A 24,900-nucleotide genomic window follows, 5' to 3' on the forward strand; every position below is an offset into this window, starting at 1 on the left:
GTACATGCCAACTAGAATTTCCAGTTCATCTGACCCCAGAGCTTGACGGCATGAGAACCTTGAAATCATTTTTGCAGTGTAGAGAAATCATTACTTGCAATGTAGAGCTTTGAGGGCTGCCCTCAGTTCCAACACTTTGGATATTCTGACTTGTTGGACTGGGCTTTATACTTGGGGCTAATTGCCCCCGACACTTTACCCTGTCATTTGTTGTAATCACAATCCACCTGACAGGCAAAATAAAGTGCAAGTTGTGAAGATTCCTGTTGTTTAACCACTAGAACAGTCTCTTTCTCACTGACAATGTCACAGAGGCTTGAAAGTGGAGATTATCCTAAAGCAAGTTCCAGAAAGTCATCTGAAAGGTTTGTGACTGCCATTGTGCCCTTTGCATCATTGAGGTTGTTGCAGTCATTATGTCCATCGCCTTTATGCATTATTTTGCCAGAAGAGAGAGACTGAGCCTGAGACTGCCTCCAGGGCTTGACAATTTTATTTTGCTGGGTGGCAACTGAACAACTTTTAGGGCTCTTTAGACATAAAATAACTGGACTACCAACAATAACAGTAACCTATATATGCAAATATAAAACTGTAATGTATGTGCCAATATGTTTCTGAATGGGCTGTTCTTTTGTAGGGGCTTGTTTAGGAAGGTCCATAATGCACAAAAAATGTACAACAGTATAAATAGTCAAATAATATAGACACAATCTCTCCCACAGAATGGTAATCACCTGGCAAAGGCTGTGCCACAAACAGCTTAAGGGGGTTTCTGGAGATGCTGCTGCACACCTTGGAGAGGCAGCATGTGCACCGCATTTAGGAAACATGGTCAGCGACTGATGGATTTGATGGATGATGCAGCTGCTGGATTTACACATACCCCCACCCCTCCAAGTCAACCAGGCGAGGCTAGATATAGTGACTAATGTTATCTCAATTTCAACATCACCATTCACTTTGGAAATGGGTTCTGAGACTATAGCAAGGTTTCAATGGGCTGTCCAGTAAACAAAAAAACAGCCTCAGACACCACTCAGTCGCGTGCCTTCACCACTCCAACCACAACAAAATATCATGCTTTAAAAGGACCAAAAAAACAGTCTCTACTTGCATACGGATATTTAGCTCGGACCAGCAGTGCGGTTTCCGATCAGGCAACATTTAGGAGTCATATGGGGGGTCTTCACCTTGAAATGAAGGACCAGCTACATGGGAAGTACCACATCAGAACTGTGAAAAGGAGGTAAAGTAGGAGTGTTGATCTCATGAGAGTGTAGAAAGAAGGGATTAACCTATTAGTATCCTGATATGGAGCTGTCAGGAAATATAATTTTTGATTTGATTATTGAAGTACTTGGAATCCTAGTTGTGGGATACTGCATAATTATTTTTTCCCATATCTATAACCTTGCAGCTCTGAGCTCTTGCATTCTGAAATTTAAAAAGAGGCCACACAATGGACGTGCTGACAGAAGTTTCAGTTGGTAGTGTGACATATGAGAGAAGGTGAAATCTGTAGAGGTGGTGCAATTTGTCTTTTTTTTGAAGATTCTGATTTCAGCAACAGAGTTTTAGTACTGTAAACTATGCAGTTATGCGTAAAGTATGCAGTTCTGAAGTTTTAAACCCAAATCTAGCCAAAATGTTCTATTTTGTATCTGGAAAGTATGGAGACAAGTTTGCGCCTCTATGGGATTTTCATTGCCACCTTATCCCTACTAGACACAAAATCAGGGGGCTCGTAATGTGAAATAATTCTGGTGGGGACGAAGACAAAAGCACCAAAAACTATGTGTTTTAGGGACAAATGCACTCCCTATTTCTTTGAATGTACAGATAAGAAATGAAGGAAAATTCTTCACAAACACGAACACCTGACAGAAATATAAACTTCCTTACTCTGCTTTCCAACAAAAAAATACTCTCTGCCTAATTTTATTATTGTGTCACATAGGACTTTGACTTCATGACCTGGGACAGGTATTTAGGTTAAGGTCATTTATATTTAAGCATCTATACATTTTACTTTATTTTTTTACAGGGAAGGTGAGAGGGATCATAATGGAGAACCATCCTGGCCTTTAGCTTTAATCTGTAAAAATGCATTTTGATGTATATCTAATGTATCATCATAAAGTGGACTCCTGCATGCACTACTTTGACTTGTCAGATGTAAGTTAAAAAAAGTTGTGCTGATACCTTAAAAATAAGATACAACTTCTGGGTAGAGTGTCTATAATTTTATTAAAGTTTCCATCACAGATAAGAAACAGCATCCAAAGAACAGTAGCTTGTTTAGGCACCTCTCCACATTGTTTTCTATTGCCAAAGATGTAAAGAGTAGAGGATTCTTATGCTGTATGTTGTGTTTTAGACACTATATTTTTTATTAGTGAGCTTCCTGTGTGTGCTGGGTTTCTTCGCTATGGTGATCTTCTTTGACCTCCACAATATTGACACCTGTAAAAAAAACATGCATTAGATATTAGTTCAAGGTTATTTGTTGAGCAAGTGCAATCTTGTGCATAAAATTAGATTTTCCACAACAAATAAAGAACCTTTGTGAAGTCAGGTGCTGATGGTGGATAGGAAGACCTAACCTGCAATTGCCATTCTTTTTCATATAAAAGTTGTTTAAAGGGTTGAGGTCAGGATACTTTAATGGCCATTCCACACAAAGCTATGTCTTTTTGAACCTGCACTTGGGCACAGTCAGTATTATGAGAATGAGACCTTCCCCAAACTGTAGTTAAAAGCTCATTTGTCTTTCAATGTTGTAACATTAACCTTAGCCTCTATTGGAAACACCTGAACTTAACACACTGTCAGAACCTAACAACAGAACTGATGAGCGTTATTATATTTCAGACTTAGTCAGCAGATATAACAATATTGCTGAGAATAATGAGGGATTTACTGAAAATACCCACCATGAAAGAAGCACCATTTGGCATCCACAACGCTGGTATCATAGCAACAGCCTTTCTCCTCGCACTGTTCCTTGGTGATGCCGGGTGCACCGCAGTCCTTCCTCTCAGAGGCACGTACATTACAGTGAGCTATAAACAGGGAGAAATATGCACAGGTCACCATGGCTAGGACTGGGATATCCAATATCAAAACATTACTGCTTGTCATGACTTTGTGATAGATAAGGCAAATACAAAAAGTACAATTCTTTACCTTCACTGCAAGGGGTGTTATATTCAGCATGAGAATGGACCACTGGGAAAAAGTAAAGAAACATTGCATTAATTATTTTTGCATCTCTGTATCGATAGTTTTATGACTATAGAAGAAGCAAGAAGTACATAGACATAGGCTTCTGGAACTGTAATGATTTGATGTTTAAACAAAAGTATTTGTTGTCCCTTTCCACTGCTCTACAGTAATCTTACTGTAGATTAAAGGTCATTGACACCCAAATATCCCAAGTGACCAGAAAAAAGGGGAGATCCTAATATTGGGGTATTTAGGACATATAAAAAGCTACAGGCTGACACAGTAATCCAGACTTCACCTACTATAAAAACATCACTTTTTCGTAGAATTATTCTTTAAGGTGGTTTCTGAATTTCTACAGTAGGGGTGGCTAACTACAGTAGTATCACAATTTTAGATACAGTGTTGTTGTTAGATACAGTGTTTATAGACAATGTTGCTACTACTGTCCTTATTGTGGTGAGTTTCTTGTTGGTTGTAAGTACATTGATGGTAAGTACAAAATTAAATTAGGATTTCTTTTTAACAATGAGTGCTAAGAATAACGGGATAGTATGAAATGCTGGTGGGCACAGAACAATATGACCTGATTTATTTCCCTAAAATAAATGTAAAACAATTCAATATGTATAATAAATTGGATCTTAAAGCTTGTTCAATGCTTCCCTCTGTTTGACTCTTTCTATAGACTGCAGTGACTTGTGCAACCCCCTACCTAATTCTTTTTAACAGTTTTCATTGTCCTTGGCAAGACTAATTGAATATAAGTCCTCTGACTGTCAGGCATGGTCAGGTGTTCAACAGCACAAAAATAGGCATTTCTAGGCTTACTAGTAAACCTGAATTGTTTTACTTTTTCCCCAAAAAATCTTTATACCCAGATACCAATTTACATGTGCAAATAAATGATGTAGCTATCAAAGCTTTAAGACACTTGATTTAATAGATAACTGGATAGTATGCTAAGTTTTTGTAGGTGTCTATACATTAAAAGAACTATCCTTGTAATCTTTTAGGATTTGTTACCTGTTCCTGTCACTGCTTATTCTTACATACCTGGAACATAGTAATCATATACTAGAATGTTAGCAGGCTGCAGGTTCTCCACATGTGTTTCTTTTTGGATAGTGAAAACAAAATGCTGGTTCTCATGATCGAGCTGCAGAACAAAACGGGAAGTGATTAGGATTAAAGAAACAAACAATAATCTGTGCTTCACATCCAAATCTAAAACAAAAACAAAATACAATAAAACCCAGTTATGCATAAATTAAAAGCACATTTTATTGAAGAGGTTTGAAAGCTTCCACTACTGACCTCTCCTTATGAAAATGCTAATTCTTAGCTATCATGCTTTTAATGTCACTGATAAGAAATATTAGCAATACATATCCTAAATTTTTTGCTAGGAAAAAATATCTGAATCCATCTTCCTATAGTCTGGTAACAATTTTGCAATGGCTGCAAACTATGCAATGGCTCAGAAAAGTGGAGGTGTAGTAGAATCATGAGATATCACTGCAGGCTTTTACAGAAGTGTTGACGTGTCAGTTATATTTCTTTTAAATAATACAACTGTTAGAATATATTTATATAATATGATACAGCAATTACCTCGTGCAAGTAAATTTCAATCTCTCCTGGTAACGTATCTACTCTTGCCACTTCATGGTTCCTCCTCAGCTAGGGAAAATAAGCATGTTACAAGCATAAGATCTTGCTTATGAATCTATAAGAGCAGTTTTGACACTCATATTAAAAAAAAAAAAAAAAAAAATTCAAGAAAAAGCACTTTTTTGCACATGCCAAGCAACCAAATTATTACTTACATTTTTTTTTCATACTAAATTATAAATGTAAAAAAATAGTTATAAATTGCTGTTAATGGGCACAGTAAAATTAATACAGACCCCCTTCTTAAATTGCCTCATGTTTAGGATAAGTGTTCTATCTGCTCCTATTGTTCTACGAGTACAATTACAATACAGAGTTTTTGGAGGGGCTAAGGAGTATTAACCTGCATTTATCCTGGAAGACCATGTGTTCTTACAGTGCTCTACCTGCCTGGCCAGCACATAACCTTATGCCTTTATTAGTGCTACACCCATACCCCCATTAACAGTTCATGTTTTATGTGGATATAGACACAGCTAGCTAAACAGCTTTTCAAGGACGTTAATCACTATAGTTCTGTAAAGGTAAAATAACTTACTAAAATATGCACTATTTGTGGTATTTGAGAACAACAAGAAAAACTAATAGGCATATGTGATACTATAACCCATTATTTCAGTCACTTCAGCTATACATCTTCTGTTTCATTACCACAGTCAGTGTAAGAACTTCCCACCCTTATCCTGCCTACATACAAGAGAAAGTGTTTGATGTCTTTTTTTAAACTTTTCATATCAACACAATATGATAAAGCTCCTCTGATTGTTAAATCAAATGGTAGCTTTGCTTAGCCTAATCTTGCTTCTCCAATCTTCCCCGAATATGACACTTACTTTCCTGATGCTCTTACTATCTGGAACATATCCTGACAGAAGTTCTGCTTTAATCACAACCATGTTGGTTTTAGGTCGTTTTCCAGTGTATCTACAAAAGAAAAAATTATTTTAATTTTGAAATAAATGTTGTTTGGTATATCTACATCACATTGTAAATTTTTTTTGCTAAATTCTTTATGAAAAAGGTACATATTCATACACAAGGTAAACAGATTTATTATTATGGTATGTGGTAATAATATATACATCCCTTCTGAGTTTGTTGTGAAAAGATTAATCCTGAGACATTTTAAAATTTAAGAGTAAAGTGCATTTGCGTTAGATCTACAACAATAGCCCACAAAGATTGTGAAGCTGTAAAATACTCTACTATCTGGGATATCTGGGGCATTTGGGACAAAGGGTTCCAGAAGACACCTTGGATTGGATTTATCAATTTGGCTGTATTTTCATAATTACAGCTTTCTGAATTCCTATGTATTGCAGGTTCCATTGCATATTAAAATTAAAGCTACATACACACGTGCAATAATTATCGATGGAAAGGATCTTTTGTGATCTAAGGTATGCAGGATGCATGAACAAGCGCTGTACATACAGCACCATTCTGCTCTATGGAGAGGAGGAGAATGGCAGAGCGGTACCCCGCTGCGCGCTCTTCTCCTTCCCTTGCATTAGCATCGTTAGTTGTCCATCGTTTGTGGATCCGCCAGGACGGTCGTTCGGACAATGGACGACTGCCGCTGTATTCTCGGCCCATGCTATTCTTAAGGCCTTGCCTACTCTCAATATTGATAATAAATCCTACATCCTCCTATGCCCCACAACCATTCAAATCTCTGCTGCACACTAGGGTTCTGGTGTTGAATACAAATCTGAGATCAGCACTTCAGCACTGTGTAGAAGGCACTTTTTAATAAACTTTGTCTTTAGTTATTTAGTGGATGTTGTGAATTACCTGGCATCTATATGGACGTCAAACTTTTCCTGTGCATCCCGGCTACAGACAGCTGGATTGGTGGTTACATTAACAGAAAAGTGGTGATCGTGCTCATCAGGAAGACTGTAGTAATGTAGATGTGACTGGAGAGAAATAAGGAATCAAGAAATTGATCATTAAGTACCATTTGAATTATTATATTGTTTATATCTTTTTTTTTTCTACCTTCAGTGCTCCCTATGTTGTTCTACCCATGAACCTCCAGAAACTCCCTGTGCTTTCTAACTGCTCACTATTAGTCCATCCTTATTTTTTTCTTCAACAAAAAGAATGCTATAAGTTCAACCAACCTGTGCAGCGTAAATGTATACATTTAAGGCAGAGAACAAAATTTTGCTCACTTGTATGTAAACACAGCCATTTCCTTTGATATTAGCTGTGTAAGTTCCAGGGACTTTAGGCAGATCCACTGTATGCAGGAGAAGGCTGTTATGATCATCTATGTGAATCTCTTTGTGAAATCCCGAATCATCTTCAATAGTAACAGTTGAGTCTCCCTTCTTTTGCTTTGTGGCCTTGGCATATTTAGCGAGAGCTTGAAGAGCTGTTGTAGTGTCCTGTAACACATGAAATCTTTGTAAGTCTATTTATGGTAAAACACAAACATGAAATAAAGTGTAGTTTGCTAGTCCTTAGATATGGTAGTATGTTATCATATTCTTGGTAGTTTTATCATATGTAAAACAAGTTATTTTTGTGATCAGCAAATTAGGCAGGAAGATCCCTGTGAGATGACATATTCATATTTTTCAAATATTCTTCAAATATTCAAATGTTCAGGGATTATTTATCTAGAAATTAGAAAGTCTATCACATCAAATACCCTTAGCTGAACACAACATATAGCACAACACGGAAAAACCTGTAGAAAAAAGCTAATAAATAAATTATCCTTAACTCTGCCAATGCTGCCTAAGTGAGGGTGACATAACAATCCTTCTGGTGAGATCCCAGGAAAACATTGAATAGTTAAGTACACACACCTACCTCATGTTCATTCACAACATTTTAGGCATGTTTTGTCCTAGTGACCAATACTGCAAAATACTTTTTCCCTGCTAATGTTGGGCATTTCTGCTCCCACTCACCAGTGACACAAGGCTCTTTTACTCTTTTTATTCATCGATGCAGAATATTTCTCACTTACTGATGACTCAAAAATATTTCTGTTCCCAATGACAACCAATTGTGAATAATTTTTTTCTTTTATTATTGACCAATCATGCCACACTTTTTTTTACCAGGAACACCAGAAATCATTTCTGCCACTTTGTGATTAGCAATGTAAGGGTTACTTTTTTTTTTACAGAAAAAACATACTGTATAACATATTTCTAAAGGCTACTCTCTGCACACAGTGTAGTATGTTACATACTCTTAACCTCTGCACTACAATGATGTTTTTACAACAAAGCACTTTGTGGTTTCTTCTAATATGGAATTTTGTTCACATGCTTAACATAAAAGGACATTTCTGAAATAAAGTTCCACTAGATGTAGAACTTAGAATTTATATTTCAAGGAAATGTTAAAATGGAAACAAGCAATATACCCGAGAAGAGGAGAAGCCACCCCATGGGTTTTGTTGTGATGCAAGCCAGCGGACGGAGTGAGCACTTTCTTCAAGATCCTGGTGAGTGATTGTCTTATCAGAAAGCCGAGCCATGATAACGTATGCGGATATTTCAATATCTCCGTGACGATAGTTAGAACTTAGCCAGTGCTTGGATCCACCTAAATAAAATTCACAGTGATAATTAGAAGATGCACTTTAGGCAATGTTTTATTTTGTAACAAGTCGTTTGAATGCTGGTGACCTCTCTGTTTAAGAATGACAGTTCCTGGGTTCTCATTCCTCTGATAATTTTTGGAACAGGTATCGAGCAGCAGGGAAATCTGACACATATTTACAACATGCCTGTTCCAGGTCAGGAACTGATGGTACCTAAACTTTTAAATATATATTTATAAAAACCTCTTTTTTTAGTTACTGTATAGGCCCTGAAAGCACCTTTCATAAATGTTTTGATGTGTCTTCATTGGGGAAATTTCCACTCACTTTCTGTCCCAGTAACACCAAAATGAGACATGAAAGGGCATTTGCATCAAATAGAATATCCTATCAATTCCAGCATTTTTGACACTCTGTCATTTGCAGGAAGAGATGGGAAATCTCCCCTATAGGAACACATGCTCTACCAAAAAAATATATATTTTATTTCTATTGACGTCCTCATTGTGGTGAAATAAGAAAATAATCACTTCTTCAAACTCCAAAAAAGTAGAGTCACCCGATCCTGATATGTTGGTTTCTCAGACTTGTTAGGATTTATAGAGTGGTGGCATTCTGTGCATCATTGGAGTGAATGTTCCTAACTTCCTCTTTTGTCCAACATCCATTAAATAAACAAAAAATGAAGAACTATGTTCCCAAAGGAAGAGAAACACAGCAGTGAAACGTAAACTGTAACTCAATCTTGCTCTGTCAAAATAAACAAGTTGGGCTTTAATAACTTACACAGTTAGGATTTGGTTCTTTGCACATATTTACTTACTGTGCGTCTCAGCTTTGTCGTCCAGGCGTTTGAGCATGAGTGCTCTCAGCTCACTGTCTCCCAACAAGGTGAAGGCATATGCCAGCATAGACAATGTATGTGGTTTTTTGGCATTTGCTGCTCCTTTTGTAATACATGATTTTGCTTTCTCAATAATACTTCCCTAAAAACAAAACATTGATTAAAATTAAAACAATGAATGCATGAAAAATAAATTTAAACAAAATGTATAAAAAATAGCCAACCAAATGCATGCATGTTTTCTGTTTTCTTCGGAGACTTCCAATGGCACATCTAGAGAAGTGTGGGGCTTTGGGTATTAGGGTGGATTAACAAAAAGTTTGTCAGATTTAGGACAATATTAAACAGCCACCTTTTAAAATGCAAAGCCAGGCAAATAGCCTAATGCTCAGACAAAATACACTTTTGCAAATTATTTTCCTCTGCTTTACTAAGTAACACTTACAGGTCGTATCCTCCCTCAGCCTAATAATGGATAGGTAAATGAGAAGCAGCAGACTGATTAGCTCATCTCGCTCTCTGTTCTTTCTTCTTGTCAGCATTTCCCTTGTTAGAACATAAGTGCCACAATTAACTGGCTCTTTGTGTCTCTTCTTTCTTTTATAAACTGAACTCTGTTACTCTGTGCCTAAAATTTGGTCAAATTTAAATAATTTAAGGTAATACTGAATACAAGGGTGCATTCATGTGTGTCTTAATGTTCAACCACCATTGTAAAATATGGTTTTACATAAATAAATGTTCTGGGGAAAATAAAATTGACACAAAATGAAAAAACAAATAACAAGACAGACAGTATAGTGGTCTCCAGTGGTAGGCAAAGGCAACAAAAATGCAAGATAAAAACAAAGTGTGGGATTATGACTCCTCTGGGTATATTTACTTTAGAGTATTTAGTATTTTGTAGCTCTAAACCAAAAAAATCAAAGAAAATGTGCACAGACATTTTATAAATTGCTTTCATGTCATTTTTGTCATCTGACTTACATTGTAGACAATTGGATGTTCCAACAGAGCGATAAGAATAAAAGCAGTTTGGGAGAGCTCATCATCATCCTGAAAAAAAGAAAAGATATTTAAAGGGTCAGCAGTACTGCAGTGATATTCAGTTATCAAGACTAAATAGACGAGTCAATCCTCACACTTGAGTCTCTACAGGCAAGATCTCCACATTACACTTGTTGGCTTGGTTCCCACACACCTTGGAGTCTAACTCTGTTACGAGACACTTGTATGCCTGAAGAAAGGCCAAAATGCCAGGAGACAGTGAACATTTTGTGGTCCCTAGAAAATGTTGCCATAATGTGCAAGTATGCTTAACATATTTGCACATGAGGGCAGATTACAAGCTAAATTACACGCCTCCAGCTCTTTGATGTTTGAACTCCTACCCATTGTTCCACTCATTCCCTCTGGGACCAAAAGCAAGGAAAATTCAAAATGTTTAGGATAAAAACTGTGCTGTATAGAGACAGTTATCACTATTACTCTAAAAGTCTAGTTGTGATGTCTGGCCTTACAGCATTATGGCCCTGAATCTTAGCCAGAACACTGCCTGCATAAAGTTTGTAAGTTCTACCTGGTTTTTCCAGTGTCCTATTAGATCATGCTACATCTCAGATTCATGCAACCCTTAAAATGGTGTGTTCAATAAAACCATTGGTAGCACAATATCACAACTGTGCTCATTATATCATTCTACCCAACCTCTCACATGCCTCCCACATCTCCTAAACTCTGTGTTGTACAGACATTTCATTTTCAGAGTGTACAGGTTTCACACACACATATATATATATATATATATATATATATATATATATATATATATATAGGGATCTAATGCAAGGAGTTGTTAGGTAGCATGCTTTTTTTGCTATTGATGATGTCACTACACATTCCCATTTTCATTGATAGCACTAATCTGACTTATCACCAAGCAGACACAACAGATCAATGGCATCACTGCACTTTAATGGTAGTACAAATTCAAGGGGTAGCATATTCTGAGAGGACACTGGCAATCTGGTAGGGTAAATGTTACCGCCACCACCACAAAAAATGTCCCTAGACTATATCGGAGAGCTTATATAGTATGAAAATGGTAGGCACAATTGATTGTGAGCTTTTCTAAGGGACAGTTGGTGACATGGACTCTGTAAAAAGCTCAATAAAATTTTGATGCTATATAAAACATAATAATAATAAAAAGGTTAGATGTTCTGCTGAATGTTAGTGAATATTAATTGACAACAGGGACAAGCAAGCATGACAAGAGGAATACAGATTTATAAGTGTGAATTTTTAATTAATCGGTGTCAATATATCAGTATAACAGATCTCAACTACTTACATCTATGTCATTGCAGAAGTAGGAGTCAGAATTATTAAAACAGCCGTTGGGCTGCTGTGTCTCTTCCAACCAGTGAAGAGCTTCCTGAATGTTCTTCTGATCTATGAAGATAAACTGCTGGACACAACTAATTGCCTGAACTGCCAAGGCTGTGATCCTGCAGGAGAATAAAGGTTAAAGAAAGGCTTAATTTAAAAATACAACAATGTTTAGGCAAGTACAGTTTTAATAGCCATTCCTTGGATTTGCCTAGAATGCCTACATTATACTGCCAATGACCGAAACATACTTTCTGGGATTTTTATAATATTCCCAAAATGTTTTTTAATAGTTTTCCCCAAAAACATGATTCAATTCCACTAGTCTAATAAAGCAAAAGGCAAATGCCAAACAGCAAGCCCATATCTTGTTAATCTTTGGAAAATCAGACAATATGTTTAAATTGCATAGGCAAGCTCAGGTGACCATTGTATTGGTAAAATGTGAATGAAAGTGAACAAAATTATAACCAGATTTTGGCAATTGATTTGAATATTGTTGTTGCGCATTTGCAGGCTTCCCTATTATGTCTTCCCTCCACCTAATACCATTTGGTCATGGGGTACAGACTTTATATAAAAGCACTGGGATAGCTGACTGAGTTTCATTTTTTAGAGTGCAATGAACCTAGAAACCTGCTCTTATTCTATATAATTTCTCTCTTATTGTATATCATCATTGGTGCATTTTCCATCTCTCTGGTGTATAATTACTTTTAACTATGTGTAGTTCTACCATTTTTCCTATTCAATGTGATGTAAATATAGAGATGGTAATGGTCACATGAGTTTATACACAGACATACAATAGTCAGGTAGGATCAGAATCAGGGTCTGGTAGTAATACATTTGTAAAAATTCCAATTTATCTAGATAATGTAATAGCTAATGGAAGTTGTTCACATTTAACTGGACTTGTTCTATCCACTCATCTCACTGGCTTCCTCTCTTCAGTTAAGTGTTGAGAACTCACCATGATTGGGTAAATTGAAACTGATGCAGGAAATCCACAAAGTTTGTCAACATAGTAAGGGGGTCAGAATGTAATAGTAAAACTAAAAGCTGATAGACTTAGGGCAAAGAATAACGATGTTTACATTACAATGGGTAATTGATACTCCATCTTACAAAACAGATAATAAACTGCTGTCAAGAGTTGATCAGTCAGTACATACCATATGTTTGGAGAACCTCCATTAAAGAAAGCAAATGCACCAGTGGTATTTTGAAACGTTAGTACTTTTTGGTATCCTACAGAGAGAAAGCGGAATGGTTAAACGCATACAAAACTTCCAACATTCAAATTACAGATAACACAGCACCTTGTGCGATCATTAACAGTCCAACATACTGCATTCCTTCATATATCTTTGAATATTTAAACCCTACCCATAAAATGCACAAATTGAGCTTGATCCTGCTAACAATTTTATACATATGTTTTTGTTTTTTTTTTGCAAGGTCCATATATGTGTTCTATAAATTGCTACATCAGAACTGAAAAAAAAAACTTCAGTAGTAACAAGTAAAATATTATCCATAAAACTATTTAGAGAAATGTTATCTATATTATTCATAAATTCAAGAAAAATCATTGAAGTATCACCTACAGAACAAGGACTTTAGACGGGTAGTAACCATAGCTCATAGCATTTTATAGGATTGATTCTCTCTGATAATCATCACTCATTAACTTTTTGGATAATCTCTCTTAGCAGGAAAATTAGTAGAGAGAGATTAGTAGAGAGATAATATAATTGGTCACTGTCATCTGTTATACTAAATCCTATGTAACACAATATTGTAGGTTCCTCCTAATACAACTGCTTGTCAGTACTCAACAGCACCTCTTCCCACCACTTATGTTCATACAAATGTTTGCATGAAATATTTTGAAATTTGGTGTATAATAGGCAACATCTAATTTTAATTCACATCATTCATTTAAAAATAGATGACATGTCCATCAATCTGTGTTTATTAGTCTCTAGTAATGTCTGTCCATCACATTCTGCAGAGCATTTAGAATGTACATAAGGTGGAGTCTGCTTTAGTCAGTAGGCAGCTGAATATATCACATTACTACACAAAGTAATGCACATCCTACAATAATTTATATACTAATAGGGGAGTAGTAAAAGCAAAGGCCAATTCAGAATTTTGTGATGTTCAGAAACATATTGGGATCAGCTGATTTCAGCTGTCCATTTTAAAATTCATTAAACATATATTTTACTTTAGTATTTGTATAGATATTTTATTTTTCTTTCCAGTGTTCTGCAATCCTTGTCAGCAAGTTCTTTTTTTCAAACTTAATTTACCTTCAACTAGGTGTTCCAAAAACTTTTCTTTGGTTTCAGGTGTGAGTTCATTGGAACTTTGCAGATATTCTAAAGAAGAACAATATCTAGAAAGTTTGGATATGCTCTGCTCGCCACATCCATCTGGTAAATTAACTAAATTCTCCAAATTAACGACAATGTTGCCCATGATGTCACCTAAAAAAAAGTATGTAAGTAAAAAAGTGTAAAATGAAATTACCATACAAAAAAATAAGGTGTACTGGGTTCTCACCTAAAACAATAATGTGGGCACGTTCTGTTCCTGGAATCAGCCTGTCTGGAGTAGTCAGGGTAAATGTCACTTTTTTGGTGGTATCTGGTAGGAGATTACACATAGGAAAATGAGTGAACAAAAGAAAGAACAGAACACTAGGAGGAGCAGTTTTTGAAGGCAGATCAAGTGGTTATTATTATGATTAATTTTTCTGCTGATAGATCATGTTTGCACAGCTCCGAGTGACTCTAAAGCTACTTTATTTAGGTATATAGGATGCTGCATATAAAAACCCAATCACATTTGATTTAGCCCCTAATTAAAAATAAAGAACTATATGAATTTTTTTGCTTGGTTGAAGTAAAAAAAAATAGCACTTAGCACCAGATTTCTATTGCTGTCTGTTCTTTCTATTTGTCCTGATAACAAAAGAACCTATACATCAATCCTATAAATCATATATAGTTTGGACACTTTTTATATAAGAAAAAATAAAAATAATTTTGGGTAGGTGTATACAGCAGCTTATATTTATTTTGGTTTAGAAAACCTGCAGGAAAACCATCCAAACGTGTTTGTTGAAATGAACAGACACATAAGAGAAGATTTCCCTCCTCACTATATCTTAATCAAAAGCAAGCAAACAAAACACAAAAATAAATAATATTTTAAAAAAAAAAAGAAAAAGTAATTTTAATGTGGATAAAAATTTTTTTCTTCAATACATTGTTTTGTTTAAACTGACAAAACATTACAAAGTTATCTGCAAAACATTTTTTTTAGTTGTGCATTTTTTTTTTGTTCTGTGATGCTAGAAGTTGCAAACATAACAAAACAAATATATTAATAGTAAAAAAAAACTCTTGGGGAATAAAGAAGGAGGAAATAAATAATTAGGGCTCATTAGGCTTAACTAAGGGTTACTAGGGAATAAATAGGTATGCATTTTATTTACTTGCTTTCGTTTCTATAACTGCAGCAGCTCCTCTCATTAGTAAAACAATATTATTATATTGACAAAGTTTTAATAAATGATTGCCAAAACCAGTAGCAGTGATCATTTAAGATTCAGCAGCTGCATTATTGCCTTGCGGGTACATTTTTACCTATCAATAAAATATCCAATATTCATGTCACATTAAATCATTAGGTGAATATACTGTAATCTTGCTCTTTTTTTGTCATAACTAAATAAGAAATCAATTCAAAAGTGTTTTTGCACATTACGACACAATGCTGTATGTTTATGCAAATAAAGTGTTGCATGAAGGTAAATTCAGACCATGACTGTCACCCCAAAAATGTGGGCTTTAGCCATTATGTGCACAGAATAGACCAAAAAGACAGTATGGCTATCATCTCAAAAGAATCTTTGTGTAATCTCGTGGCAGTTTCACCATCTATGACTAGGAAATAAAGAAAGTCAACCTCTTTTGGGGGACTACTATCACCTATGTGCAGAATCAATGAGTGGAAAATTCTAGGCAATTATAACATTTTACAATTGGCTAAAGTAAACTGGGAATGTCATTCACTGAGCTTGCCCAATATATAATAATTAGCACATGAGCAGAAATTGTCTCTAATTATTTAGAACAGAAAGAACATATCTCTTCTCCCTGTATCTCTCCCTGTATAGCCAACTCTGTTACATACATATTCATTGCCCAGTATCTTTCTTTTACCTTCAGAGTATAGAATATGTGTCTGTGTGATTTGCCCTTCATATCCACTTGGCTGAAAATAAGCAAAAAGAAACAGAAAACATGAAACAATGAAAACTGTGCTGAAGTAATAGAATTACTGGGGACTAGTTCCAAGACCCTGGTAAATATATTGCATTTTACAATATTAATTTATGATAATCTACATCTGTCCAGAATTTATTATAATTCTATTTATTTATTAAAAGTGTTGGTAGAGTGGGGAAGGGAAGAACCACTGTTGCATGTTTATAGCTGTCTGTGTCCGAGTGATATATCTTACAGTGAAACATACAGCTTTTGGCTAGAGTGCTGAACATTTAGAATTTAATTTAGGTTTGCAGTGTTCCCTCACTGTCTTAAGTCTGTCTAAATTAGTGACACTTTTTTTAGAACATAGGAACTCACCTCCTAAATATGGCACAAATGAACCTATTCTTTGATTCTATGCATATCAGTGGAGTTCTTACCTTAACTTCTAAGGTTTTCTCAATAGAATCCAAATCGTGTTCCTTTGTTATCAGAAGAGGGTCTTCTTTGCAGTCCCCATCAATGTGCAAAGATCCACTTTGCACATTAATCTTGATTTTATCTAGTAAAAAAAATAGGATGAGTTAATTATCTTGCCACATCTCATTATTAAGATTCAAACTTCCAAATAAATAAGTTTAGTGAGAATTTTTGAACAGTACTTAGTTTTGAAGCTGTGGCATCCCAGCTAAAGTGGCTGACATGACCGTTGCAGACACACCGGACTTGATCTTTGTTTTGGACTGTATCAATACCATCAGCATCAGACAGGAACACTCCCACCTGTAACAATGAAATACTACTCTAGTAAGATATGTGGCAAACATAGATATGTGCATTTTTTTAATTTATTAGTTCAAATAGCAGCACAAAAATTTGCTTGTATTTCTGACACTGCTTGCTGTTAAAACTGAATTCCACATGCTGTGGTTGACATCACATAATTTCTTAGTAGTACTGTACTGTTAGATAAACCTTAAAAAGTCACTTCAGTAATTTGCCTTAATAAAATATAACAAAATAACATACCAAAACTTGTATTATTTTTTGTTTTAGTTTTGCTTAGAATAGGGAAGAGCTAAAAACTATGTCTTTTTTTAGGCCACTGTCTCTGGTAGAGAAAGTGATAGCAATAGTTTAAAATGGTGGCAAAAAAGTGGGAGAGTAAATGTTTGAAAATAAACCTAATAGAAATAACAAGAATAACTATCTAGAAATAAACCTATTCCAGGGACAATGATATAACAGGGGATACTCTCTTACTTTTGAGAGATAGATACCGGTAGTGATAATTAGGAAGGAAAGCCCTTTACAGTTTTAGTCAAAATGTCACCCTGCTAGACAGCTAAAATACTACTGGTGTCATCCTACTTGCCTTAATGGCAATACATTTGATGGTGGGTCAATCAGCCAAATAATCCCTGGAGAAACAATATATTCTTTGTCACTGTACCCGATGAGTAATGACTTGCAGTAGGAGATAAGTGTCCATGTGTGCTAAACTGCTTAAAAGATTAATTCTTATTGGTTATTATTTAATATTGAAGCTACTCCATTTGCAGTATATGAAGACATAAGATGGAGCTACTGACTGGTTAGTCTTACCAGAATACATTTACTATCATAGCTGAAGACCTGGGCTTGAATTTTTAATTTCTCTCCTTGGACCACAGAGTAAGGCATAATGAGGTCAATGAAATAAGGCTTAAATGTGGTGAGTTCAACATCTCTGATCTCCCCAATACCAGATTTTCCCAGGCATACTGCGTCTGTCTCCCATTTGGTGATACTGTCTGGTGCAGTCAGGTTTAGTACAGTATGGCCTTCTGGGCTGTAAGACAAAATGAAAGGATAATAAAGCCAAACACACAGTTGTTTTGCATACAAAAGTAAATGACTAAAGTGGCACTGTACTTCTATCCCTCAACAAAACATTTTCCTTGGAAATCAATTTGCTCATCCCTACTAAGCAATGCTATACTTACCCCACTGCCACTATATCGAACAGCCAGGTGTCTTGAAAAAACCTCCTTGTAGATAATGGTCTGACCTCATCTTGTTTTGCTTTGGATACAAAAAAGAACCATAAATATTGAAATACAATCTGTCATCAAACAAACTGTAGATTATGCACACATACTAGTTTGCATTTTGAGATAACCATAGCAGAGTGTTGGTTAACATAATTAAAACAGGCTATTCATGATCTCATCGTACTAACTGGGCTTCTTCTGATTTTTCTGCTTTTGTTTTATTCAATGTAATCCAAAATGACCATTTAGGACCAATAAAGGTATCTCACTGTTTGGGGATCTAACTAGAGGAGATAAAACCCTAGCATAAGGATAATAGGACCTTTCACCTCTGTACTACTCAGCTTGAATACAATCCTACCAGTGTACCTTGTGCTTGTCTATTGTACAAAGGCAGAGGTAATGACATGATATATGCATTTAAATTCAGTAAGAAAAAAGACTACGGTAATTTTACTTTAATTTGTTATATTATGCATAATATTTGGTAAGACTTTTTAACATCCTACTAAAAATGTTAAGAAATATAAAATATAATTTAGATATGGAATTAGTATCTTTTGCCTGAAATGGACATTTAACTATTCAAAGATGTATTTGTTCATGAAACTGTACTTTATGAGTCAGGCTCCTCTCCAGTTAGCATCTTTACTTCAGGACAGCTAATCACTTAGTTTCAGATTGTACAGTAGATTTCAAGAAACCGACCCCAAGTCAAATTCAGGTGCTTATGCTGCCTCCATAAAATATTACATTTCATTATGTGTTAAAAATACTGAGCTGTGTTTTATCAGCCTGGTGTACTGTTTTATTGCTATCAAAAGCTAGCACCATTTCTATATTAGCTTTAATCACTGGGAGAGCAGTGCTGCCAGTTTTTAGTAAGAATTTCATGCAAAGAAGCTCTAGCTCTAACTTCCACTACCTAAAGACACCAGTGACATGACTTTGCTTCACGGTTGCCTCACAGGCAAGATTCTCTTCAAGAACAATTAAAAAACTCAGTGATGTCACTGACAGTTGAATTTTTGGTCTCTTGTTTAAGTTATTTGCTATTTAGGAGGTTGAGGGCTGTGCTTGTGTTTTCATTCAAGGTCTTGAAATTCAGATGATCAGCCTCCTCAAATTCCTTGCACAGCTATACTGATCCTTCACTGTCCAGTCACAGGCTAGGGCCAGGTAGGTGACCAAACTGTATAAATTATCCTAGACATCTGGAATCAGATCACTATTCTGGTGTTGCTGTTTTGAAGTGCTTTGTAAATGTCCAGCTTAGCTAAGACATAAATTCAAATGATCTGGTTAGAAAATCACTGCCATATATGTATTTCAGATTTTTGTTAGCATTTTGCCTGGAGCACAGCTATAAATAAAAGGAAACTTGGTAAATGGTGTCATTTCAGAAAACAACAGATCAGAGGCTAAGGAAAATAAATTAGGTCAGGATATCTCCCTAAATAGGATATTAGGTATGCAGTGAACAGTAGAATTACTGAGAAATGTAAGGGAATTTGAAACACGATTTACAAACAAATAGTAGAAATGACCTAAATAGCGAACATTTATCTTTTAATCTGAATTCAAATTGATTGACATGAAATAATAATCTTTTTACCTTGTTTTAGTTTTGTAGAACGACCCCCAACTTCATCACATTTCACTTGCTTCCTGATGTGAGTGTTGGTGATTATATTTAGATTGCTTACCTAGGTAATCAAAGTAAGTTTTTAGCTTTTATGAACAACTAGAAAACAACAAAAGAATAAATTTGGCCATACACTAAATTTGGTGAATGGATGCACAGCTAGTGTAAATGGTTGATATCTGCTCCATAACGTTGTTCAATATTTGTATATATGTACCATTTAAAAATACAAAAAAAAATACTGCTCTCTGGAATCTTCTAATTTAACCGAGCTCCTAAGATACAATTTATAAGATACAGGCAATTAAATAACCACAGCACTAAAAAAATTATAGCAAACTTGGTCAAATAAAGTTTTCACAACTTTTCACAACAGCTGCTAAGTAGTAAAGCTAAATGATTCTAACAAGCAAGAAAACCTGTCCTGGCCTAAAGTGAACAATGATGAAGTTTAGGCACCTTATGGTGCCTTCAAATACCTATATTAGTCTTCAAATTGAACTCTGTGTGCTTACAGAACCCCATGTATCCTAGACTCAAGTTGTACAGCTGCACGTCAAGCCATGATTAGGCCCTGTCACCTCCCATCTCCAACCTTGCATTTAACAGTCAAATGGGATAAGTGCAATGTACAGTAAAGCCTTTTTGGATTTGACAGGCAGTTGACTTGGTGGACTGGGTGTATTTGGTGTATTTGGAAGGCACAGAATTTAATCTTGTCCTGGGAAATAATTAGGGTTTCCATTTTAAATTTTGCTTGGGATACAAAAAAGCTGCACATTGATCATTCTGAAAATAACTACACTACTACACAGCTACTACGATGCAATATTTAATGGCAAAATCATTCACACACAATATATAAACATGATATAAATATATATTACGGACATTTTTGATGAACTGTGTTGATCTTACTTAAACTTACCTTAAACATAAATGAAGAGTCAAACATCTCTTGCCAAAAAAAGCCAACTGCCCGATTTTCTAAGCATTCATCATTTTCAATGTCCCAAGGTGTTAAATATACAGGTGGTCTCCTTAGACTATATTTCTGAAGAAACACAAAGCCAGTTATTTTACATGCATATTTATTTACAGTTTTGGTCAAAAAGAAAACACAATCAGCACACTGCTAATAAGAAAGTAAAAACACAGCTACTAAAATGATTGCAAAAATATTGTGATTGGTGTAGCTCACCACAATAAAAAAAAATTAAAAAATGTGTATTTCCACATAGCTCTGATTGTTTTGGTGTCATAATGGATGTTCTGCAGATGGTTGTTCTGATGGTTACAGTGCATTAAAACTCTCACATAGGAAACTAAATTTCTGTGCAAATAGGCTGTGCACTTTGAATGCATTTTAGAATGTACATTCTATCTATAGCACGTGTGGTGAAGATATATATTCTGAGTCCAACAGAAATTGTTACTTTGTGATCACCCTTCTCTAAAACTATTAACTAGAACTTTTTTTCGTGCTGCAAATCTCTAAGATTTCTTGGGCCATAATTATTTTCAGAGGTCCTTACTATGGGACTTTTAATTGAAAGGCAGCAACCCTTGTAGCAACTCGTCCAACTGTGTAGGGATGAGATCCAAGTTTGCTGCTGAGTTCATTGTTAATTTTGTTAACGTAAGTCCCTACCTGTGAAAGCCAGTGTCCTCCATGGCTATTTTTTGGTGTATTGGGGCTATGCAAGGAAAACTGAAAGTGTGTTAAGGGAAAATGGTGCCATGCTATATTATTGTTCTTTTTGTGAATTTCATTTACAGTGCTAAACATGTTTTTTAACAAAAAAACGAATGCTGACTGATTTATAGGTCAAACTATGAATCCTCAACTTTTCAGGAATTGTGCCAACCCCTGGAATCCAAGATTTGTCTGTTCTGGGTAACTCTAGACCCTAAGTACATGAACATAGAACAAAGTTTCCAAAGGTTTAAAGATTTTTGCTCTTAATATTTTTAATATTGCCCTTGAACCCACATGCTCCTTTTTTGTTTTGCCCGGTAGCCTAAAAAATGTAATAACATACTAAGAAAGATTACCTCCTAATTGCTTCAATAGAGTTTACAAACTCAAAAACGCACCTGCAAGTGCATTTGCACATCACTACAACTGAGGGACCCACTTATAATATTAGTAAGTGTTACTCTATTCTTTGCCCATATAGGCCAACGATAGGCCAATTTGTACTTACAATTTTTTCTGCAAATGATGACCTATCCTGTGGATATTTAAGTAAGTATCCTTTATCAATAGAGCGCACACTGCACAGTGACCCAGGCTCTGCAGAAACTTCCAGATTCACCTTTCCTCCAGGATGGACTTGTTCTTCAGAGAACTTGAGTTGCACCTGAGTAAAAAGTTGCAAAAGAGAAGTCTAAAGTTTTTAAACTATTTTATGATGGTCCTAATAGGTATGTCCTTGTCCATGTGTTGCTTAAAAAAAGTTTAACCCCCCTAGCGTTCTAGTTCTGTCCAAATTACCATGCAAAAAGCGTTACTTTTTTTTGCATAGAAATTTATTTTACAATGTAGGCTATAGTTCTTAGGCATAACTCACCAAAATATGTCCAATGTTTAGTAAATTTAATAAACGTATTAAATAACTTAAAATTAAAAAACACAAACACAAAATCTGTTTAAAAAAAAACTGTACAGTAGCTTGTAATATATATATATATATATATATATATTATGAAAATTTCTTTGTATTTGACCCAATACAGCTTATTTTATTATTAGGAGGAGCAGCACGTGTCCCCAGGACCTGCAGGGACAAGCAGGATGTCGGGGGACACCGACGGAGCAAGGTAAATGGGTTTTTTAGGTTTAAAGCGACCCTGAGTGTGACTCACGATTACTCCTTGTGGCCTGGAAAATCCACCCCAAGTCACACTCGGGAATACTGCTAGGGGGCGTTAGGGAAAAAATGCTCAGAATGTCAGTCAATCTGTTGGCTGGAGCTTAAATTCTTTCACCACTAGAGATGAGAGATTTGGGCAAAATTATTTCACTGTAAAGTTACCAGTTTTGCAGTATGTGAAATTTAACTGAAGTATAAATGTGTACGTTTTCTTTTTAAAGTGTACCTAAACTCAGAATTTTCACTTTCCATAAAAGGGTAGGCAACCCCTTTATGTAAGGTAAAAAATTTTTATTTTTAGGTGCAACACCCTTTTAAAAGAAAAAAAAATGGGAAGCACCGCCCCCTAATTCTTGGCCGCCTAGGCGGTCGCGAATAAATGGCAGCGCAAAGCCTCCTGGGATACCTAGGTCAGTCATCTCGGGCTCTTGGGCGCTCCTTTTAAGAATCTCAGGCATTCGCAGAAGGAGCCTTTTTGCTAAAAGAGAAAAATTTGCCGATCTCACGCATGCACAATATTTTTTTCATTCTACGTCACCCGATCTCGTGCCTGGGTCAGGTAACGTAGGATGAAGAACCCGTAAGAAAAGACGAAGATGGAAGCGCCCAGGACCCGATGCCGAACGCCCCTGCGGGATATAAGGTAAGTGTGTTTTTGTTTTTTGAGTTTAGTTTCTCTTTAGTTCCTCTTAAAAAACAAAATTCTGCTTGTTTGTTTGTGGGAAGATAAAGTATTTAGGGTAAATTAGTTTGTTTAACCTAGTGCTCTTTACATTTTCCTATTTTAGATTGTTATTATTGTACTGTGTGTCTTTATTTTTACATGATCAAGTGTACTTTATTTTGCAAATTGTGCCATAATAGTATCTTATTAAATTAAATAGGAAGAAATATCCTTACACTTACCTTGTTCTTAAAACACGATGAGACTTCAAAATGGTTCATGGCAGCAATAGTTTCTCCATTTGACAGAATAATGTAAACAAGAACAGAGAATTGTGGGGACAAATGATCATCTAGATGAATCTTTATAGGAAAGGACCCATGAAGAGCTAGACAGAAAGCGTACATATTGTAAATACAACAGAGAAAGGCAGCTTACACAGTCCTATACTAATGTATTTGATACACATTATTAAACCTTAATACAGTTACAACAATGGCAATTTTCACAATTAACAATTTATAGAAACAAGTAAACACACACACAGTTCAGACTTTTACTCACTTATGACTAATGTGCTGTCTCACATCAGTAAATGTTGCTACTTTTAAAAACAGTATAGTGGTTTTAAATTGAGGGAGCTCATTTCATGGTATTCAGCCTTCATGTGTTGGTGGGTTTAGTGGTCTGGTTTCTAAAGAACTTGAGATAATTTAGTAAAAGCTCCTCAACCTGCAGATGTACACCTCAGGACAGGATTTGGGTAAGGTTTATTTAAAATGTGTTGGAATGAATGTGTGCCTCAACACAATGCACAATAATGTGAAAAATATTGCATGTTACTGTGTATTTGAGATTGAATGTGATTGCAGTGCATTGAGGTGCACCACATTGCACTTTCCAAAGAACAATAAACAATCATTGTAACTATTTAAAATGTATTAGTTACAGCTATACTTTAATGAATGTATTGCTTTTGAAATTCTGTTTTTTTACAACTACATAGCTATCAAATACTATCACAGTAAAGCAGTGGCAACACTGTGGCACAATTTCAGCACAAAAAAAAGAGTTGTTACTCTGGAAAGCAAAATTAATAAACAGATCTACTTGAATGATCATCAGGCAATACAGCTAATATTACTAAATTTGTACTAAATAAAATCTACTAAATTGACTAAATCATTACTAAACAAAACTATATTCCATGGAGGACATTACAATGCAAAAACTGCTGTTATTGTAAACGACAGACTATATTATTCATATCATTTTTGTTTTAGCAATAGCTCAGTTCATATGTTCAAGATGTCAAAAGGGACCTACTCTTTGTAGGAACATTACCAAAACTCATAGCAAGGAAAGCTATCAGGTAATTATATCAAGTGATTAGAAATCTCCTCTAATATTCTGCTCTCAGAATATTAGTTGCTCTATCTAATAAGTGTCATACACTATTAGCACTATTGAGTAAGGGCACTAAAAATATAAGACCCTGTACATATCACTGTTTATTAGTTATAAAAAAATACAATACTTACTGGAACCGTCTGATGCCTTATTTGTTGATGTCATATCCAATTTATATTCTTCATGAGAATGGATTCCATCATCTTCAGAGAGAGTCTAAAAAGGAAGATAAAAACGTTAGCATTTCTATAATTTTTACAACAAACAGATCTAATTAA

General features: G+C 35.4%; 1 protein-coding gene across 1 annotated transcript in view; it reads right to left on the reverse strand.

The window, feature by feature from the left end:
• Positions 1 to 2,231: 2,231 nt before the first annotated feature.
• The window catches only part of LOC140339940 (alpha-2-macroglobulin-like protein 1), a 40,205-nt gene continuing 17,536 nt past the window's right edge, over positions 2,232 to 24,900 (reverse strand). Inside the window, exons 13-37 of the mRNA XM_072424865.1 lie at positions 24,754 to 24,838; positions 23,455 to 23,600; positions 21,880 to 22,035; positions 20,601 to 20,726; positions 19,643 to 19,733; positions 17,980 to 18,058; positions 17,600 to 17,825; positions 16,657 to 16,777; positions 16,435 to 16,556; positions 15,947 to 15,998; positions 14,280 to 14,363; positions 14,027 to 14,203; positions 12,881 to 12,956; positions 11,668 to 11,824; positions 10,302 to 10,370; positions 9,294 to 9,456; positions 8,291 to 8,472; positions 7,080 to 7,295; positions 6,697 to 6,821; positions 5,736 to 5,826; positions 4,843 to 4,911; positions 4,285 to 4,387; positions 3,190 to 3,231; positions 2,937 to 3,065; positions 2,232 to 2,466 (exon numbers count right to left, since the gene is read on the reverse strand). Coding sequence (XP_072280966.1) covers positions 2,396 to 2,466; positions 2,937 to 3,065; positions 3,190 to 3,231; positions 4,285 to 4,387; positions 4,843 to 4,911; positions 5,736 to 5,826; positions 6,697 to 6,821; positions 7,080 to 7,295; positions 8,291 to 8,472; positions 9,294 to 9,456; positions 10,302 to 10,370; positions 11,668 to 11,824; positions 12,881 to 12,956; positions 14,027 to 14,203; positions 14,280 to 14,363; positions 15,947 to 15,998; positions 16,435 to 16,556; positions 16,657 to 16,777; positions 17,600 to 17,825; positions 17,980 to 18,058; positions 19,643 to 19,733; positions 20,601 to 20,726; positions 21,880 to 22,035; positions 23,455 to 23,600; positions 24,754 to 24,838 — 2,958 coding nt within the window. The 3' untranslated portion in view covers positions 2,232 to 2,395. The remainder of the gene's footprint in view (positions 2,467 to 2,936; positions 3,066 to 3,189; positions 3,232 to 4,284; positions 4,388 to 4,842; positions 4,912 to 5,735; positions 5,827 to 6,696; positions 6,822 to 7,079; positions 7,296 to 8,290; positions 8,473 to 9,293; positions 9,457 to 10,301; positions 10,371 to 11,667; positions 11,825 to 12,880; positions 12,957 to 14,026; positions 14,204 to 14,279; positions 14,364 to 15,946; positions 15,999 to 16,434; positions 16,557 to 16,656; positions 16,778 to 17,599; positions 17,826 to 17,979; positions 18,059 to 19,642; positions 19,734 to 20,600; positions 20,727 to 21,879; positions 22,036 to 23,454; positions 23,601 to 24,753; positions 24,839 to 24,900) is intronic.

Source organism: Pyxicephalus adspersus, chromosome 10 (genome assembly GCF_032062135.1).
Source record: "Pyxicephalus adspersus chromosome 10, UCB_Pads_2.0, whole genome shotgun sequence".
Taxonomy (NCBI): domain Eukaryota; kingdom Metazoa; phylum Chordata; class Amphibia; order Anura; family Pyxicephalidae; genus Pyxicephalus; species Pyxicephalus adspersus.